Here is a 15889-nt window from a genome sequence, read left to right as displayed (position 1 = left end):
TCACTTTCAACTCAAAACTTTAAAGAGAAATGGTACCATGACACACTTTTACTTTGACACAGAGTATAAGGGTAAAATAGTCTTAAAAGTGTAAAATTTTGTATTTTTTCAAGAAAGAAGAGAGTAAAAAGTAAGTAAGGGTAGTGTCAAATGAATGTAAAAAATTTAGGTGTGTCAAAGAATATTTTTCAACTTTAAAGCAAGAGTACCCATACATTGACATGTCAACGTGTCAAATACATTCATTTCATACAGTGTCATGTCATTAATTTATAAAATAACCCAATGTGATTGATTGAATAAAACTATTATTGAGACCCAAAATGTGTCATTTGAGTGTCAATGAATAACCGTGTCAAAGTATTATTATTCTTAAAGTAATAAATTTAGGTTTGTCAAAGAATCATTTTTCAATTTATAAGTCCTCTATTTTATATATTCTTCAACTTTCTCGTTAAGGTGGAACTTAAACTTACACTTACCTTCCTAATAGCTATGATTTGGGATGTAAATAAAAGGTGATGTTGAAGGTGGAATGAAGTTAAGGATGAAATGAGTACATTTTTCCTCAACTAACACTTTTGGAAAAGTTTTGGAAGAGTGTTTATAAACGTAGCGTACTCTGATGAACAATTACAAGGATAATATGGTTTTCAATTTATTATACCAAGCTAGAATTTGATCATTGGGGAGTTAAATTCTAGCCTCAATTATTCCCAATCAACCAAGTTCAATTTTCAAGGAATCAAAATTTAGTTGTTTTTTTTTTTTAAATACTATTAGTGTATAACTCTGCATACCAGAGTCTGTTATGTTAGTTTCTATAGTCAGTGTTTCTAATGTCTATATAAGGCTGTTTTGATTCACGTACTCGGTAGAAGAGATTGAAGCTTTGCTTTCTGCGCATGAGGAACGCTTAGAGAAGCACAAACAAACCTCTGATAATATCTTTTAGGTTAATGCTATCACCATATCTTCCTGGAATTTATCCACTCGTTAGCAAGACTCAAGATCGTGGTCGTGGTTGTTCGCCTTCTAACTCTATTCGTGGTGGATGAATCTACAAGAACAATTTTTCAAAACCATCTTCCTCACACCACAACAACGCCAACACGCGAGTTCAATGTCAAATTTGCACCAAGTTTGGACACATAACTACTTCTTGCTGGCATCGGTTCAATCAAGATTTTCAGTCCTTTGTTCAAATACATAATTCCCAGGTTACACCTTCCAATAGCGATATCAGTTTTGATCAATTTTCTTCTATATCATCTATGACTGAATCTTTGCGGTACCCTGTCAGTGGGGCTTCACATCACATAACAAGTGATCCTTCCAATTTTTCTTCAAAATCCACTTACACTGGTTCTGAACATGTTAAACTTGGAAATGGACCAGGTTTGACTATTGCTCATATATTAGTTCTGCTAATCTTTCATAGTATGATTCTCATTTTATTTTACACAATCTTTTACGTGTTCCAAAAAATCTTAAGTGTTTCTAATTTTCCAAAAGACAGTTGTGTTTCATAGTTTCAAAACAACTCGGCCATCAAATAAAAACCATTCAAACTAATAACACACGTGAATTTTTACACTTTGATAGGTTTCTGTCAAAATCTGGCATCACACAGACACAGTTGAAATTGGCTTAAGTTTTCCAGTTGAAATTGGCTTAAGTTTTCTTGCTCACGCATCTATGCCTAGGATTTTGTTTTCAAAGTTGCGACATTTAGTTATTACAGTGATAATATTCATAACACACTTTTATATTCATTTAACACATATTACAAAGATAAAATAGTGTAAACTTTTATATTATTTTAAAAAAATAAAATAAAATAAACAAAAATAATATCAAATAAATGTAAAAAATTTAGGTATATCAAAAAATCATTACTCTAATTATTAACAACTTGCCTACACTACACTTACGTTACACTGTAAAACTCCTTATTTGAAGTTCTCTATAATCATCCCTCCAAATATCTCTATAAACATACTATAAAACTCTAAATTTATAGTATGTTTTTATTTTTGCTCTTATTTGTATTCACACTAAAGAGATTGTTTTTTTATTACATCATAAATATATATGAATTTTTATTAAAAAAATTCATAGATAATACTTACTTTTTTTTTAAATATTTCTGGTCGAAAATATACATATATCTTTCTAAAATTTTCTTTTACTGATGATAGCTACAAAATTTCTTGTGCTTGCAGAAAAAACTCTTGTAAATAATTATCATATGATAACTATAGCTAACTTGAGTTGGAATAAAATATAAGATGAAAGAAGGGAAACCATGATGCAAGGGTTAATATGCTGACTCATAGAATTAGTGTGAAAAATTCTTAAACTATATGCTAAGTAATTACTTCTAATAGGTTTCTGCTTTACCTTCAGCAGGTCGTGCTTTCTTTTTGTTTTGTACAGTTCAGAACTGTGTCTGACTAGTTTTGTTCCCTCTTTCCTTATTCATTGGTTTTTCCACTTCCTTTCTGTTACCACACTTCTCAAGTTATCTAGGATTCTAATAAGTTTTGATTAATCTATGTATATATAGTAGCAGTAGCCTCGGTAGTTTTCGAAACTATTATTGCTTTCGGGATTGTTAAGATATCGATGCTTGCAGCATTCTTGCATTGTCTTCAGAGGTAGACAAAGCCAGAAACAGAGATACAGATTGGGAAGAAACATATTCAGATAACTGATATACAGGTCTATGATTTTTTCTTTTGGTTTCTTTTTCTAATTTTCTTGGCAAGTTTTTCTCAATATTTTTTTGTAATTAATTTAGTACTAATTCTCCAGCAATGGGTAACTGGAACTGAAAAAAAAAATGTATAGCAGAATTGTTGAAGCTAAGAAAAAAATATTTGGGGCTGGGGTTAGCTGATTTAATTTTCAGAGTTTATTTTCTGTTCATGTGGTTTGATTGATATTTATGTCATTCATTATAATTTTAAGGACACAGAATCTGATATTATTAATGCTAAATACAGATTATGGGATGAGGTTAGCATAGACAGAAGTGAAGACTTAACTTAGAAATGGCCAACTATAGTTAAACTATTTGGGTGAAGATAAATTGGATTTCTGAAAATATAATTTGAAAATAAACTAAATTTAAATTCATATGTTTTTTAAAAGAACTTAGTTTAAATTTTCATAAACCAAAATCTAAATAGTTAGATTGAATTTCAAATTCATAATTTTCAAAAGAAAATAATTTGTATATTTATATTTGGGTTTGGTATGAATTTTAAAATTGATATTTTTTGAAAGTTAATGTTAAATTTAAAATGACTTTTAATTAATACATATTTTATGATATAAAATTTTTCATATTTTATAAAACGGATCATTAATTGATAATTTACAAATAATTTTTTGTATATTTCATATGTTTATTTATAATAGATTTATGCTTGATAGGATGTGAGTGCATGTACATAAAAAAAAACTAAAATAGTGTACTTAGAATTAAAGTGTGAGAATTTTTTTTAATATTTTAATAGAAAAATATATAATAAATATAAAACTAAGATGAGTGTTTTATAAACATAATTTTTTAAGGAGTTGGCCGAGCTTTTTTTCTTTTTAAAAAGGAATCATAATTTATTAAAAAATAAAAAAATGAAATATATATATATATATATATATATATATATATATATATATATATATGGTAAACCATATTTATATGTTTTTAATTCATATCTATTTAATGTTTATTATTTTTTGTAAATATAATATAATATTTTTTAAAAAAATATCCCATCATTTTGAATAGAGTTACAAATCTGTTAGATTTTTTTATGTTATATAACCTATTGAATGTGTAATATTCTAAATATTTATTAATCTTTAATTTTGAATTATTTTGAATCTCTATTAGTTTAATAAAAATATCATTTTTAAAAACCCAAACCCATCTGTGAACAAGAAAATTATGTGTTTAGAATATATAGATTTAACTTGCAATTGAATAATGGAATTTTCCCCCTCCCTGATCTCCCATGGCTCTTATCTTTTGCTTGTATTTTAGTTTTGCAAACTTAATGGACATTACTTCCTTCTTCTTTTCCTTGAAATTTGGATACGATGATCCTCATGTATATTGGAGAGAAGCATTTGCATTTGCGTCTTCATTTTCATGCTTATTTCTTAATAAAACGTGCAAATGCAAGTGCAGTCTATTTTGCCTGCATGTATGATTTTAATATGATGGAGAAAAAGAAAAGTAGAATTATTGTATGAATAACAAAATCTCATTTTGACTCCCACAGTGGATTTGATAAAGAGAAAAAACACTTTTCTACTATCTTTTAATGGAAACAATCACTGACAAATCCAGAGATCAGTCAAGAAACATGGATCATAACCCTGTTTCAGCTAAGACACAAGCAGATAAAGATCTTGTATCATCGATCAAAGAGAAGCTTGAAGCGGTTTCATCTTTGAAATCCATCTTCAGAGTCCCATTGAAACTCCTAGAAGTAAATGAGAATATGTACATCCCTGGCACAGTTTCTATTGGTCCTCTCCATCATGGCAAGGATGGTCTAAAGTACATGGAAGATCGCAAGTGGCATTACCTGCTCACACTGCTGAGTCGACAACCAAACCAGTTAGAGTCAAGTTTGCACGAATGTGTGAATGCACTGAGCGATTTAGAGAAGCCAGCACGAAATTTTTATGCAGAAGAACTGAACCTCAGAAGCAACCAGTTCATCGAGATGATGCTAGTTGATGGGTGTTTCATCATTGAGCTTCTCTTGAAATATGCTCTAAAGGGTATAAGACGTAGTGGTGACCCCATATTTGTCACGCCAGGGTTGCTCAATAAGGTTAGATGTGACCTTATATTGTTAGAAAACCAAATACCATTTCTCATTCTTCAAAGGTTGTTTCAAATTGTACTCGTTCAAGTACAACATGACCAGACCCTGACCCTCTCTGAGCTTACCTTTCGTTTCTTCAGAAAACAGTTGCCGGGGGATAGAGAATTTGTGAATGAGATGTTTAGCCAAGAGGGTTACCATTTGCTTGACCTGATTCGCCAGTGTTACCTTCCAAATTATGCAAGAGTAGTGTCCAAGAAAAGTGTATCTCAAGGTGATCTTGAGTCGGCAACAAAGCTCAAGAAGGATGGGATTAAGTTCAAGAGATCCAAAGCCAAGTGCTTACTAAACTTGAAATTTTCAAATGGGGTGCTTGAAGTTCCTCCCTTCACACTCCATCATTTCACGGAAATGCTATTTTCCAATATGATAGCATTGGAACAGCACCAGAATGATAGTCAGCCTTTCACATCTTATGCCCTTCTAATGCAAGCCATGGTGTGCACTGAAAATGATGCCAAGTTGTTCCACAAACTAAGGATACTGATCATGAATAGTTACCCTGAGAAAGAAGCTTGTGATCTGTTTAAGAGGCTTTGCAGAAAAGTGGATTACGAGGAGGATAAGTTCTATTTTGCAGGTCTGATTGAACAAATTTTGGAGTATAAAAGAGTCCCGAAATCATGGAGGAAGATATTGAAATGCAGCTGGCTTAAAACTCGTACTACATGAATCGCATTATGCAAATTTGGAGGATGTTGGTTGTTTACTTGCATATATCAATCAATCTGTTGCATTATATCTTGGAGTGCTAATGCGGATAATGTCTTCTGAGGTTTTCAAAGAGATGCCTGAAGTTAAATAAATATATTTTCCTTAAACAATATTTCTTTTTCGATTACCGAAAACAACATATACCTGAAAATAGACCTCCTTAAACAAATATATAAAGAACCAGAGTTAATGTCAAATATAATTTTAAGCAAACACATAAAAGTTAATTAGCACGTGTACGTCCCATTTGAAATAGATGCCTTCAATCTTTATATCTTATGTGAAACTTGACTTTGGTTTTCCCCTACTTTCAAAGTATTTAATATTTTTCATTTTTGATGATGATCCAGTATTTAATTTTTTAAAAGATGTATTGATTAGTATTTATCTTTTGCAAGCTTTTCCGAGGTGAGGAGAAAATGTATCAGAACCAAGAGAAGTGCCACCTGTCCCAGTTCATCCATTCCATCCAAATATGAAAGTAGGAAGAGGGGTCTTAGCACGGAGTATGCTGATGCAATGCAGCAGTTCATTTTTATTTTTTTCTTATACATGGTCATTGTGAAAAGTACAATGTTGTTTGTTGTTTCCTTCTAATTCGTTCAATTGAACGATAGCTGTGGATGTTCTTAAAACAGTTAAATCGCTCCACTGCTCAAGTGTCAAGTGTGGCGAATTTAAGATCTAAATAAGACGTTATTGGTTACGGCTGATTTTGAAACGAGGAGAGAGAGTAGAAATCTTTTGGTGTTTCGGTTGAATAGATTTTGCATGTGGGTGTGTGTTACTCTATGATGGTTTCTCATTTATGTTGTTTATTTTGTTTTTAATTAACATTGCAATGTAGATGGTTTTATTAGTTATCACTAACCATGCAGTGTGGATGAACCCTAGTTTGAGCATAAACAATTTTTGAAAGTGAAGGTTTTTTAGTTTCCTTATTTTTGCTCCTCTTCTTTCAAAGTAATTGTCTTCTATTTTATCCAACGTTGTCACTGATGAGTACTTTTACGTCAGTACGCATAAACTAGGATAAGTCATAACCAAACAAAAAAGCATCATAACTACCATATCGTAGACCCTTGCTCACGAACTCAAAGCTGTAGTATATACTTATATTTATATTACAACAGTTACAAGAGATACATACGTACACATGAAAAGATCATAAAATATCATTTCAGTAAATAAATGCTACACTTCGCTGTAAACTACCATCGGGCCAAGAATCTTGATCTTTAAGCCAACATGAGCAAGAATTAATCTAAGACTCATCCATGAAAACAGCACCATGTCCTGTAGATTTAACGAACTTCTTCAGCAAAAGAACCACAATTGCTATAGTAAGTCCAATAGCAGCCAGCGTGAACAATCGGTCGTCTGGTTTTGGAGCCCTTGTCTCTGGTTTCATATTTTGAACCATTGCATCTGACTTTTGGATCAACTGGTTTCTTGGGACACTAGATGTGTTCTGCTTTGAAACTTCAACTCCTGCAAGGTTAGGATTAGCATTGGCAGGATGTTCTTGTTCTTCAATTATTCTGTCACCTGCTATATCTGGAATCCCCTCTCCTGCAGGTAAAGGCTCCGGATGTTGCAAATTCAACAGGGTCTCAGCCTCCTCTGTGATGGATTGCCCCTCAGAAACTTGTGAGGGACCAACTTCTGGAACAGGGGTTGATTTGCTTAGCATATTCTCGTGTATCTGGCATAGAAGTGCTCAATCAGTACATATTACAGAAAGTATGCACCAAGATTCAAGAATAGACAACATGCAACATTTTACCTAGTACGATCAGCATAAGATAGCACTGCAAAAATGCACTGGACAAAAAAATGAACAACATTTTACCTCATCAATAAGTTTTTGACGTTCAGAAGTCCCAAATTTTGGAGGTGCTTCACGGGATTTAATGGCTAGGGAACGCCTGTCTTCTTTCTTGTAGCTTAATGAGCCCAGCGCGCCATTTGGGTTGGTGGGCATGAATGCAATCAGCGCAACTAGAGCAGTCCTCACTGCCAATATAAATTTGCATCAACTCAGTGAGAACTTGCTTCATCAAAAGCAAAGAATGAAGCTTCAATATTTCAAATCAATGGCTTTTAACAAGAATTGCAATATATGTTTTAGATGATGGGAGGAAGAGAAGCAAAATTATGTTCCCTCCCTCAATTTCCGTTCCTGTTGGAATAAGCAACAACAAACAAACTCTAGTTTAGCGTATGCTGCGAGTGAAGGAGGAGGAAGAAATAAAACTTACCACTCCATGATGGTTGCCAATGCTCAGGGTGATGATTTGAAATGCTCAAGCAAATCTTGGTTTGGGTCTCAAAACGGCCACTAGGCTGAAATGATAACAGTGTGAAATTAAGCATGGTATTAGCAAATCAAATCAAATCAAACCAAACCAAACAAATTCAGATAAACATTTCAACATAAGAATCAACTAACTCCATAGGGAAACAAACATCTTACCGTCAGCAGCATAAATGAAGGAGGTTTGAAGGGATATTCTGAAGGCAACTGAATCCGTCCATGATAAATACCACCCTCAAATTCAGTATCACGAGGTCCCCTAATCGCAAATTGCCATTCAAATATATTTTCCTGAAAGAAAGCATCACACTGAAGTTGCTCAGAAAACACTTTCAATGAAATAAACCCCTTGGTAACCTAATTTGTTATATAGGCTGATTTTTGTTTATGAAAAAACTCATTTTTGTTTATCTAATTCTTTTTTTTTCTCATATATTTATGAAACAATATATCCTTACAAGATTGTTTCTTTTTTAAAAAATGGTCCCTCCCTTTGCATCTTCAAAAAGGACCACAGGTCAAAATGTTCACAATTATCGGATCCAAAAAAGAAAAAGAAAAATTCACAATTATCCGATTCTAAAAAAGAAAAAATATCTGCTCACAATTATATAATCAAATCAACAATATTTTTTATTAAATTGCAACTGGTAGCAAAATAAACTGACCCTGTCAGCAAACAATTTGTTGAACTGAAGACCGAAAAGTAGAGACGAGGCAATGTAAAACCCTAAGAACAATTGAACAAAAGGGAAATATGAATGAAAAATTGAAAAGGGAAAAAGAAAACCTCGAGAGGGAGACTGAGGTAGTCATCGGAAGGGTTTGATTGCATCTCTTTCAACTCTTGGAGAATCCGTTTGACGGCTGGATTCTTGAGGTTGTGTTTGTCGGCCATGGCGTGCACCCAATTCTACTGTGAAACCGAACCACAACAAATGCACTGCTACAGGAAAGTACTATGGTGTATTGTGTTGTGTTGTTTTGTTCTTTATAGTGATTGGGAGAAAATATCAGAATGGATATTGCAGAGGAGAAACTTTGGTTGGCTCCTTGGGACACGTCATGATCTATGTGTTTTTCTTGCGTGGCACTCTTTCATTGGATTTGATGGAACTGATGTGTATACTCTCTTCTATTGACTTCGGAACCTCAAAGTCATTCAAAATTAATTAAACGATAAACTCTCACAAAAATAATTAATAATTTTTTAATCAGTTTATGTAACTTAAAAATCAAATCAAATTTGGAAATGGTATTACGAATAATTTATATAAACTAAGCCTATTTTTGTTTTTTAAGTTTAATCTCATTTCTTTTCTTGATCATAAAATCTAATTAACAACTATTTTGGTAATAGTACCCTTCGGTTTTAAATGAATTTTTTTATTGTTGGTTTTAAATTTCGTGTTTAAGTGTGAATATATATATATAAAATGTTTATTAATTTATGTAACTTAAATTTAAATAACAAAAAAATTCCTATTCATAAAAAAACATACTTTCAACACCAAATATTTTAATAATTTTTATTTTTAAATTAAAAAAAAAATAAAAATTTATTTAAATACTCTTTAACTTTAAAATTTAGAATCTATAATATGTAAGAATATTTATATCAACTAAAATTTGATACATTTTAAAAATTATATAAACTAGTATATATATATATATATATATATATATATATATATATATATATATATATATATATATATATATATATATATATATATATATATGAATTTGCTTCCAGGTTTTAAAATGTACTAAATTTTAGTTGACAAAAAAATTCTTAATCATAAAAAAACATACTTAAATATAAAGATGTTTTAATAATTTTTATTTTTAATTTAAAATAAAAAAATCAATAAATTATTCAAATATCTTAATTTAAAATTTATAATTCATAATATATGACAACATTTTTATAACTAAAATATGGAGATTAAATAAGTTACAAATTATATATATATATATATATATATATATATATATATATATATATATATAAATTTAAATATTATAAGAATTTGTAAATGTAAAACTATTTGAACTCATCAATGTTCATAATTATATTTACGAATTCTCACAAATTAATATTAATATTTTTTTTCATTATGGAAGAAAAACTTATAATTATAAAAGTTTTATTTAAAATATTTAACAGTAGTTGACATCTCTTCTTAAAAGTATAGATATCTAAGTCATAAACAAAATACAAATATATTTATAGAAAACGTAAGTCTTTGCGAATATATACATTTCTATATTTTTTATTAATCTCATTTAAAAACGTTTATATACATAAGTACTGACATGTATTTATATGAAATAAAACTTGTTGAATAAGAAATTAAAATTACAATGATATCATAAATTATAATCCTAACAACCCGGTAAGACAGGATTTATTACAGTAGTTTTTGAATCCAGAAAAAATAATTTTATCATGATGATCCTACATAGCTTCCTTAAATTTGCCTGGTGGAAAATATAATAGTATAGCAAAAAAGTTGTAGAATGGAGGAAAATTGTCATCAATTAGCAAACATGATCCATAACTTAAGGATCCAGCAAAAGATGGGCTTATAGGTAAGGTTGACTTTGAAAATTGAGGCCCCAAACAAAGGAACTGCTTGGGCCTTAATAAACATTAATTTTTACAAAAACTTATATTAATTATAATATTAAATGAATTTTAATTAATATAGTTATAATTAATAATTTACTTGATGAAAAAAATTAAAAAAATTAAAAAAAAATAAACTTAACATTCTTATACTGTTTTCTTAACTATTTTATTTATTTAATGTTGTTAAAAGTTAAAATAAAATAAAATAAAAAAATGAACTTAAACTATCATATAAAGCAAAAAAAAAAAAGTAAGCAAGTCAGAATATTAACTATCAATAATGTGTTAAAAATTTAAAATTATTTATTATTTAATTATTTTAATTTTTTATGTGCATTAAATAAATTATGAATTACAAAGAAAAACTATTATTAATTATTAAAATCTTTACAACTATATAATATTTATGAATTTATATTATTTTAATTAAAAGAACTAATTATATCGTAAACAATGTTTTCGGATATTAGTTAACATTCCCCATTTTTCTTTTACTATTCAATAAGTTAATTTAATAACTATCCATCAATTTCAACTTTGAACTAACTTTCTAACTGTTTTATTGACACGTATATATTGCATGCAAAATTTAAGCTTTTATGAAGAAACTTTATTAAAATATTAAACGAGCAAATTATATTCTCAGCCAATAGTTAATAATTTTTCTTCCATTTTTCACTCCAACCGACATCGTTTTGATAATGGTCTCATTTCCTCGCGTAGTGAATTGTGTGGAAAGTACTAATATTTGGAAAACTTGGACACTTGTAAGGGCTAAGCCCGTCAACATTGCCAGATGTACTTCTGCATGCCCTTCGACTTGCTTCAAACCCCACGTGGCACCAAAAGTTTTTGCATTATAAAGTCATTATTAATTCAAAGTGCTATGCTGTTTTTTTTTTTCAAAATAATTTTTCAACAATATCAATACCAAACTCTAATTTCCATATAAACACCATTTTTTTAGAATTAATTGTCGATGTACTCTTAACAAAGAAATTAGTTTTAATAAAACAACATTATATTATATATATTTTTTGTTTTCAATTTGTTTTGAAGCCTATAAATGTGAATTGGCTGTGAAACAAGAGCAGCAACAGCTAGTGAGAAATCGATATGATGGAGCAAAAGTCAAAAGAGGAAGAGAAGAAGGTCGGTGTGATTGAGACATGGTTGAGGAAGCATCCTCTTCCCTTCAAAGGAGCCACAAGGCACCCTCTTATTCTTAGCATTCGCGATGGTTCCATCGACATAGCTTCCTTCAAATCATGGCTGGTTAGTAATACTTTGTTTTTCTTTTGTCAGATTATTGGTTTCTGATTTATATTTCAGGTTCCTGACATTATATTATTTAGTACAATTTTGAGTAGCTCTGTCAAAAATTTAACTATTGTTTCGCAATTTGTGCAATGTCGCACAGTTTTTTGTGTTATTTAAGGAACTCGGTTTCAGAATACCTAATTTTTAGTGAATTTTAGTTGATAACAAAATTTGTGTTGGAAGAAGTTTGCTGTTTATATAGTTGTTGTATTCTTGTTATGCAGGCACAAGATTACTTGTTCGTTCGGGCTTTTGTCCCATTTGTAGCCAGTGTGTTGATAAAAGCTTGGAAGGAATCAGATGAGAGTGGTGACATGGAAGTAATATTGGGGGGCGTGGCTTCCCTGGAGGATGAGATATCATGGTTTAAGAGAGAAGCTAGCAAGTGGGGTATTTCACTCTCTGAAGTTGTTCCTCAGCAAGCAAACAAAAAATACTGTGGGTAGGTTTGCTGTTCTTCTGCCATCACATTCTGATCAATGTATTATAGGCAACAGAATTTTCTCACGTTTCTGCGGGAGATTTAAGAAATGATTGAATTTTGAAGTGGTCAATAATGCCAAGGTTTAATGAACTGTAGACTAGATTTTTACGGGTTAGATCCTTTCCTAGGTGTACTCTAATGTAATGAAACAAAAATCCCTCGGATTCTAGACATGGATACATGGAATTTTAGACAAATCATTTGGTACTCTGGTCTGCTAGGTTGTTTGTATTGTGTTGTAACATATGAAACACTGTGGCAGGTTGCTGGAAAGTCTGATGAGTCCGGACGTGGAATATACTGTGGCTATCACAGCATTTTGGGTTATTGAAGTAGTGTATCAGGAGAGCTTTGCTTACTGCATTGGAGAAGGCTCCAAAACTCCGCAAGAACTGAAAGAGACTTGCGAAAGGTGGGGCAGTGAGGCTTTTGCTAAGTATTGCCAATCCCTGCAAAACATTGTCAATCGGCGCTTACAAAAGGCTTCTGATGAAGAACTCAAGAAGGCTGAACGTATGTTCCTAAATGTTCTGGAGTACGAAGTTGATTTCTGGAACATGAGCCGGGGAAATGTGTGATTTTGTTCAAGAATCAATGGTATATTCATATGCTTAAATAATCAAAGCCTAGGAAAATGCTACATATGTTGTTCGGTTGGACCATTCACATATCAAAGTACAGCATGAAATGTTTATTTCCTAGAGAAATAATTCTTAGCAAAATCTCAAGCATATGGACATAACATGAGTTTGGAATCTTACATTTTGTTCAAGTTTTATGCCCTTCATTTATCTCAAGTGAAAAGAAGGAAAGAGGCTTTGTTTCTGCTGAATGCTTTAGTTGGAAAACCATTACTAAACAAAAAACCAGTTAATTTTAAAGATCGTGTTTATGAAATTGCAATATTTCATGAGTTTGTATCAGTGTACTTTCATATCAATTAACAGTGAAAACAAATAGGTTCATAGCATGAAACATCATATCTCTCGTTTAAGTTATCGGACATGCTACTTCCTCAATAATTTTTTCAACAAGGGAATGAATTATTTGACAAATTTCTAACTAGCATTATAGAACTAGATCGGTTAGAAACTGCTATGACAGTGATTAGCATTACAGTGGTAGTCCCGAAGTTGAAACAACTACAGTTGTAGCAGAAAGAACATGCGAGTACTAACTTTTGGATGTGGTAAAGTGGTGCCGACAGAACTAAGCTGCTTTTCTAAGTTGAGTTTAAGCATGAATTAAGAATGTATTTTGAACAAGGATCATGGATTTCTTCTACAGAGAGTAGTATTGCCAACAGAGTCAAGCTTTGAGCGCCAAATTCTTCTCTATCAAGCTAAAATATGCAAGGAGATTCGTAAATAATCGATTAACTTTTATAATAACGTAATAAATAGACAAATAAACAATGACCATAGTTTCAAATAAATACCATGGAGTTAGTTTGTACCATATCTTTGACCAGTAAAAGATAAACTTGTATTTTATTTATACGAAATTTAATTTGAAGTGTATTACAGCAACATGAAAAAAAAAACCTATGATGGTCTCCTATCAAAATCGTTGCAAGATGTTTTTTTTAACTAAATGTGCTTTAGCATTAAAAGTAAATAACTGAATGAATTTTCCAAAGAATTATTTAGTAACATATTCAACTTAATAGAAGTCTTTATATTAGTAAACTATTAATTTCAGTCTATTATATATTTTTAAATAAATTTGTAGAACCGTATAACCAACGAGGTGGCTGTAGTTTAGTGGTAAGAATTCCACGTTGTGGCCGTGGAGTCCTGGGCTCGAATCCCAGCAGCCACATTGAATTTTAATTTTTAGTTTCCTAGGAATCAGATCCCCACTCTAAAAACTTCATTTTGAAAGTTTCTCCGATTACAGTATCCCTGTTATGGTTTTAAAACAATTTTATTTCATAAAACATTCAGTTTTAGTTTTAAATATATTTAACTTTATATAATATAAAATAAAAAATTTCCTTATATATTTTCATTATTTTCCTGTTTATTTGATGTTTGACGTATGAGAGATTGAATGATAAAATCTAGATCGAGTGATTAATATGTAATAAAAAATTAAATTAGTAATTGTTGGCTATTTTTCTTCTTATATTGGTATTAAAAATCATTCTTTTATGTAAGAATAACTTATAACTATTATTTTAGGTGATTATGGATGATTGTAGTTAGAATATGGATATTATATTGGTTTGTTACTTTTTTTCTTCCTCCTACTGCTTCCTTAAATAATTCAAGGAAGATATGGATAAGTGACTTAACAGTTCTGATGTTTTGAATTTTAAGATTTCTTACATTTATCATGAAGACGGTCATTCTATTTATCCTATTTATAAACTAAAAAATATTGTAATTAATAAGAGTTAACTTTATTTGCTTAATTATCTTTCTTCTTGTTTTAGTTTTATTTTTCTTAGTAATAAGTTTCAATTCCTATTTATTTTTGTTTTATTCATTATATCATTTGAAGGAATTTAGTTATGGGTTTTATTTGGTTGCCCCATATTTCTTATAAATGTTTTCTTCCTCTTGTATAAATGTACTTTTTCATGTCATGACATATAATTGTTAAATATGATTGTTACATATTGACGTGTGAACTTAGTTAGGATACTAGCTAGTATTTCATAATAATGCTTAATATATGAAACTTTTTACGTATAAACAAATATAATTGATTTATTCAAATAACTAGTTAATTAATATGTGATTACAAGATAATTAATTAATCATTTTTTTAATGTCTCTCTTCTTTTTGCCTCTCTGTGTTTATTTCTTTATTTGTTTCATTTTTTTTTCTATTTCTTTCTCAGTGTTTATCTCTTAGTACTTAGCTTCTTCATTGGTGAATTCGTTGTCCTTATATAGGGTTTAACCAATGTGTATCGTTTACATCACTAACATAGCACGTCTTTTTGTTTAAAAGCTGGTATTGATTTATTTTAGATAATCTAATGAGTATTTGAATAATTGTTTTTATTTTAAAAATAGATAAAAATATTTATTTTTTCTTTCTTATTTTTGATAAAATATTTTATTCTCTTTCTATACTTTATATTGTAAAGAAGATACTTACGTTCTTTTATTATTTTAGATAAATATTCTCTTGTATTTTTATTACAAAGATAATTACATTTTCAAGATAAAATATTTGAATATAGTATGTTTTTCTTTTCAATGATAAATTTCTTTTATATATATTTTTACCATATATATATATATATATATATATATATATATATATATATATATATATATATATATATATATATATATATATATATATATATATATATATATATATATATATATATATATATATATGGGGTTTGCTAACGTGCGTACGCTTGTTTTTCAGTTGGTACATTTTAGCAATGTATCGGGTTTTAGTAGACAAAAATACCCTTATATATCATGGATTCGAAGTTTTAAGGTTAAGGGTATTTTAATAATTTTCATTCTCAAAATTAAAAA

At 29.9% G+C, this 15889-nt stretch overlaps 3 protein-coding genes and 1 non-coding gene across 4 annotated transcripts; 3 read left to right on the top strand and 1 right to left on the bottom strand.

The window, feature by feature from the left end:
• The first annotated feature begins 2606 nt into the window (after positions 1–2606).
• LOC108338067 (UPF0481 protein At3g47200) lies at positions 2607–6484 on the top strand. The gene is made up of 2 exons (XM_017574742.2): positions 2607–2724; positions 4296–6484. The coding sequence occupies exon 2, from the start codon at positions 4338–4340 to the stop codon at positions 5580–5582; it is 1245 nt and encodes a 414-aa protein (XP_017430231.1). The 5' UTR covers positions 2607–2724; positions 4296–4337; the 3' UTR covers positions 5583–6484.
• A 226-nt stretch (positions 6485–6710) lies between these two features.
• LOC108333525 (ubiquitin-conjugating enzyme E2 32) lies at positions 6711–8936 on the bottom strand. The gene is made up of 5 exons (XM_017568994.2): positions 8732–8936; positions 8101–8232; positions 7886–7970; positions 7477–7640; positions 6711–7329 (listed from the first exon to the last, which is right to left on the bottom strand). Exons 1-5 carry the CDS (start codon positions 8837–8839, stop codon positions 6889–6891), a joined length of 930 nt encoding a protein of 309 aa, XP_017424483.1. The 5' UTR covers positions 8840–8936; the 3' UTR covers positions 6711–6888.
• A 2528-nt stretch (positions 8937–11464) lies between these two features.
• On the top strand, positions 11465–13140 carry LOC108333422 (probable bifunctional TENA-E protein). The gene is made up of 3 exons (XM_017568857.2): positions 11465–11851; positions 12121–12338; positions 12643–13140. The coding sequence occupies exons 1-3, from the start codon at positions 11693–11695 to the stop codon at positions 12956–12958; spliced, it is 693 nt and encodes a 230-aa protein (XP_017424346.1). The 5' UTR covers positions 11465–11692; the 3' UTR covers positions 12959–13140.
• Positions 13141–14129: 989 nt separating this feature from the next.
• TRNAH-GUG (transfer RNA histidin (anticodon GUG)) lies at positions 14130–14201 on the top strand. Its single transcript has one exon. It is a non-coding gene; the product is annotated as a tRNA-His (tRNA).
• The last annotated feature ends 1688 nt before the right edge of the window (positions 14202–15889 follow it).

Source organism: Vigna angularis, chromosome 1 (assembly GCF_016808095.1).
Source record: "Vigna angularis cultivar LongXiaoDou No.4 chromosome 1, ASM1680809v1, whole genome shotgun sequence".
Classification (NCBI taxonomy): Eukaryota; Viridiplantae; Streptophyta; class Magnoliopsida; order Fabales; family Fabaceae; genus Vigna; species Vigna angularis.
Note: the sequence above shows the minus strand (reverse complement) of the source record. Positions and strands in the feature narration are given on the sequence as shown.

Excerpts from the sequence above, each read along its gene's own strand:
- LOC108338067 (XM_017574742.2), top strand. The coding sequence starts at position 4,338 with ATGGAAACAATCACTGACAAATCCAGAGATCAGTCAAGAAACATGGAT.
- LOC108333525 (XM_017568994.2), bottom strand. The coding sequence starts at position 8,839 with ATGGCCGACAAACACAACCTCAAGAATCCAGCCGTCAAACGGATTCTC. Across the intron at positions 8,233-8,731 it reads ACCTCAGTCTCCCTCTCGAG|GAAAATATATTTGAATGGCA; the intron begins GTTTTCTTTTTC and ends GCTTTCTTTCAG. Across the intron at positions 7,641-7,885 it reads TTGGCAACCATCATGGAGTG|TGAGGACTGCTCTAGTTGCG; the intron begins GTAAGTTTTATT and ends TTATATTGGCAG.
- LOC108333422 (XM_017568857.2), top strand. The coding sequence starts at position 11,693 with ATGATGGAGCAAAAGTCAAAAGAGGAAGAGAAGAAGGTCGGTGTGATT. Across the intron at positions 11,852-12,120 it reads CTTCCTTCAAATCATGGCTG|GCACAAGATTACTTGTTCGT; the intron begins GTTAGTAATACT and ends CTTGTTATGCAG. Across the intron at positions 12,339-12,642 it reads GCAAACAAAAAATACTGTGG|GTTGCTGGAAAGTCTGATGA; the intron begins GTAGGTTTGCTG and ends ACACTGTGGCAG.